At 47.6% G+C, this 4,174-nt stretch overlaps 1 protein-coding gene across 14 annotated transcripts in view; it reads right to left on the reverse strand.

Moving 5' to 3' along the window:
* Positions 1-54: 54 nt before the first annotated feature.
* Positions 55-4,174, reverse strand: part of CEP112 (centrosomal protein 112) — a 415,833-nt gene continuing 411,713 nt past the window's right edge. For all 14 annotated transcript variants that reach the window (XM_055090371.1, XM_055090379.1, XM_028498151.2 and 11 more), the window contains one exon: positions 55-465. In XM_055090371.1, coding sequence (XP_054946346.1) covers positions 202-465 — 264 coding nt within the window. In that variant the 3' untranslated portion in view covers positions 55-201. The remainder of the gene's footprint in view (positions 466-4,174) is intronic.

Genomic DNA, 4,174 nt, shown 5'->3' on the forward strand with positions numbered 1-4,174 from the left:
CATTTTTTAAACATTTATTTATTTATTTATTTATTTATTTTTGGCTGTGTCGGGTCTTCGTTGCTGCGCGAGGGCTTTCTCTAGTTGCGGCGAGCGGGGGCCGCTCTTCATCGCGGTGCGCGGGCCTCTCACTGTCGCGGCCTCTCTTGTTGCGGAGCGCAGGCTCCGGACGCGCAGGCTCAGTAGCTGTGGCGCACGGGCCTAGTTGCTCCGCGGCATGTGGGATCTTCCCAGGTCAGGGCTCGAACCCGTGTCCCCTGTACTGGCGGGCAGATTCTCAACCTCTGCGCCACCAGGGAAGCCCCAACGCATTTTTAATGAAGATTTTAACACCCAACCAGGAGACCCACAGTTGCAGACAGTGCAAACTACTCGGGAGACATTCTGGCCACGACTGTACCTTCTGCACTGGTAGGTCATCAGCTCCTCTTGAAGGATGCATGCCCTCTTTTGCAGAAAGTTAACCTAGAAAAGAGACCTCGTGTGAGAAGAGGTGAAGGTGGCTTACAGGGCGCCACTGTGCAGACACACAGTGTCTGGTCGGATTGTATTTAAATTCAGACAACTCTCTAGATACAATGCGGAGGATCTGTTGAATGCTAATGCTGTGGTTTTGTATTTGATCACATCCCATCCCCACTGGCGCTCCATCAGAGGCTACAGAACCGAGTTCAAACCCCGCACCCCACTGGCACTCCATCAGAGGCTACAGAACCGAGCTCAAACCCCGCACTGCTGAGCTGTTTGGACCTGGCCCTGGCCCACCTGGGCGGTTCACCTCCTCTCTTCCACCTCGCATCCTTCCTACTCTGCGGCCCTGTGACACAGGCCACCTGCCATCGTCTGCTTGGGAATGCTTGGCTAACTACCGCCTATTCACCGTCCACTGTTGGGTTCAAGGTCACTTCTGCTCCTGAATTCTTCTGCCCCCCCACCCCCAGCCCTGCCCCTCATCCCCTCCTGCCCCAGGCAGCCAGCGGCCCCTCCTCTGTACCCTCCTGTTCTGTTATTAGCACTTTTCCACCTGCCTCTGGTGATCTGTCTTCACGCCTCTCCCTCACACCCGAGAGCTCTCCTGGGCCAGGGATGATGTTGGAGCGTCTCTGTAACCCCAGTTTCTTTTTCAGGGCTGGACATGTAGCTGGCATTCCCTAGCTGTTTCAGGAATGAATGAGTGAGTGGAAGCAAAATTACTGCCTACTAGAAACCTTAATCTCTCCTGGGGATTCCCTGAGGTTGGAGAGGTAGTCTTTTGTCGTGGAAAGAGCCTGCACTTTGTCTGGAGTTAGGCCACCTCGCGCTCAGCTCCTGCCTTGGCCTCCATAGCTCTAGGGAAGTTCCTTTTTCTCTTGATGCCTTATCTGTGAAATGGGGTGAACGACAGCCAGTTCCCAAGGTCAGGAGGATGACAGGAAGTGACTGACAGGAACTGCCTAGTCCAGAGATCCTGGTGGGTACCACCCTGTGGCCCCTGCCCCTGAGGGGCCAGGGATGGGGGGAACTGAGCTGTCAAGTATAGCCTCTTCAGTCAGACCTTCACAGCGTGGTTGGATTATCCTGAAGCATAAATTCCTATACTATTAAAGATACCTGTATCAGGCATAAATTCAAAAGCACTTCACACAACCTACTAGAAGTGGTTTCCGGATAACTTACACTATGGCTTAACATGATCAGGAGTCAGTGGCATTTGATCACTTTGGAGCTTTACTCTTGTCTCTTTGGTCTGAACTGAAACCATGGCAACGGTCGATTCCGAAACATGGTTATGCAAGACAGGACAGCTGGCAGAGTAGGAACTGTGCTTGGAGAGAGGGAGCACAGCTTTTCTTTTTTTTTTTTTCAACATCTTTATTGGAGTCTAATTGCTTTACAATGGTGTGTTAGTTGCTGCTGTATAACAAAGCGAATCAGCTATTCGTATCCATACATCCCCACAGCCCCTCCGTCTTGCGTCTCCCTCCACCCTCCCCATCCCACCCCTCTAGGGGGTCCAAGAGCACCGAGCTGACCTCCTTGGGCACGGCTTTTCTAAATGGGTACACAGCACAGCGGTCCCGCTGCACTCTGACTCGTCACATCCCCCGGGTCTGAATTTTATCCAAGTAATCCAGTGGCCCACGGGACCAGTGATAACTTTGACAGAGGCAAGGACTGCACTGACCCCACTTCCCTGCCTCCACCGTGCTTTGCCACTGGAATTCCAACCATCTTCCGAAACACAGGCACCTGTGCCCTCAGACGAAATCTGCTCGCTCTGTGGTCGGCACCTCCTCCGCACAGCTGCCAATGCTGAGGCCCTCACACAGCTGGCAGCGCTCTCTTTCTGGGTCAACATCCAGTTTTAGGAGGCTGAGTGGCTTTTATTACAGTGAAATGATATGAATGATAACAGAAGCCCGGCAGGTGGATATCAGATTTCTCTTTCTTTTCTTTCTTTTTGTCTTAAAAATACCTGCTCTGAAGGTGCTGGGTCCTACACAGCTGACCCTAAGGAAGCCCTCCTACAAAGTGAATGGGTAAGCCACATCTCGAGGAGAGCCTTCCACGTAAACAAAGACGACCTAACCCTTTGTAAGTTAACACTCTCCTGTCATACTTATTTTTATAGGTAGGAGTGAGCACAGCCAAACTTCTTAGCCTACAGAAGCGATAGCTAACAGTAGCATAAGGGTTGATGTGATGAACTTCTCATTTTCAGATAAGAGATTTTTGCTGAGGGGAACAGAAAAGGCACAGCTAACATCTTCTCCACGTATCTGTCCTATACATTATAAATAGCTAACGTGAATTTCATTCAACTACAGCATTTGTTTCATTCGTAAATAAATTTATTGAGCACCTACTCTGTGAAAGGCATTGTTCTTGGCACAGAGAGAAAAGAAATCTTTCCCTTGCAGAGCTTTTCCAGGAAAAAAGTATGTTTTAAATTTCTAAGTGTAATAGAAATGGGAATATGTGAACTTCTTCTCATGTTGAGTTAAAACATTCGTTTTTTAAAAAACCAGGAATCTGGGCTTCCCTGGTGGCGCAGGGGTTGAGAGTCCACATGCCGATTCAGGGGCAGCAAAATAAAAACAAAAAAACAAAACAAAACAAAAACCAGGAATCTATAAAACGAATGCTATATAAAATATTTACAGCAATATATAAAACTTGTTTTAGAGAAAACTTATGTAGGAAGTTTTTAATTAATATCTAAATTGAAGTCAATTTTCTCTCTTATAAACTACTGTACGAAGAACTACACGGGAGAGGCCACGACAGTGAGAGGCCCGCGTACAGCAAAATAAAAACAAAAAAACAAAACAAAACAAAAACCAGGAATCTATAAAACGAATGCTATATATTTACAGCAATATATAAAACTTGTTTTAGAGAAAACTTATGTAGGAAGTTTTTAATTAATATCTAAATTGAAGTCAATTTTCTCTCTTATAAACTACTGTACCAAGAACTACACGTTTCAGCAGAAATATCAATATTTAACCGAATTGTTTGAATACCATGTCATTATCCTGCCTCGATCCTAAAATCCATCTTGTTATCTCTGACAATCATATAAAATACACCAGAATAAAAATGCTTCTAACTTAGCCATGTTTTTTATTTCTCTGCACTTTCACATGATAAGGAGTTAGCAATGTGCTAACTGATGGCATTTTGGGCCTGGAACCAAGAATAAAAGGGTGAGTCTGTGTTGGAATGCAGACTGTAAATAAAAGTAACCATAACTGAGCTTTTCAATTTCAAGGATGCTTTTAAGAAAATCTTATCGAGATAAAGAGTTCTTAAGCTAGTAAGAAAAAATTCTAAAAAACCCCACAAAACAAAAAACAATTCATCCTGGGCACTCGGTTATTCTGTGACATCACATGGATTTCTGGCATCAGTTCAGAAACAAACATTAATTAAGATATGCACATCATCTAAACCAGGGGTCCCCAGCCCCCCGGGCCATGGACTGGTACTGGTCCACTGCCTGTTAGGAACCGGGCCACACGGTAGGAGGTGAGCAGCGGGCAAGCGAGCGAAGCTGCATCTGCCGCTCCCCCTCGCTCCCCCCCGCTCCCCGCCGCTCCCTCTCCCCCGCGCTCCCCCCAACTCCCCACCGCTCCCCACCACTCCCCCTCGCTCCCCCCCGCTCCCCCTCGCTCCTCCCGGCTCCCCCTCT

The sequence above is a fragment of the Physeter macrocephalus genome, chromosome 14 (assembly GCF_002837175.3).
Source record: "Physeter macrocephalus isolate SW-GA chromosome 14, ASM283717v5, whole genome shotgun sequence".
Classification (NCBI taxonomy): domain Eukaryota; kingdom Metazoa; phylum Chordata; class Mammalia; order Artiodactyla; family Physeteridae; genus Physeter; species Physeter macrocephalus.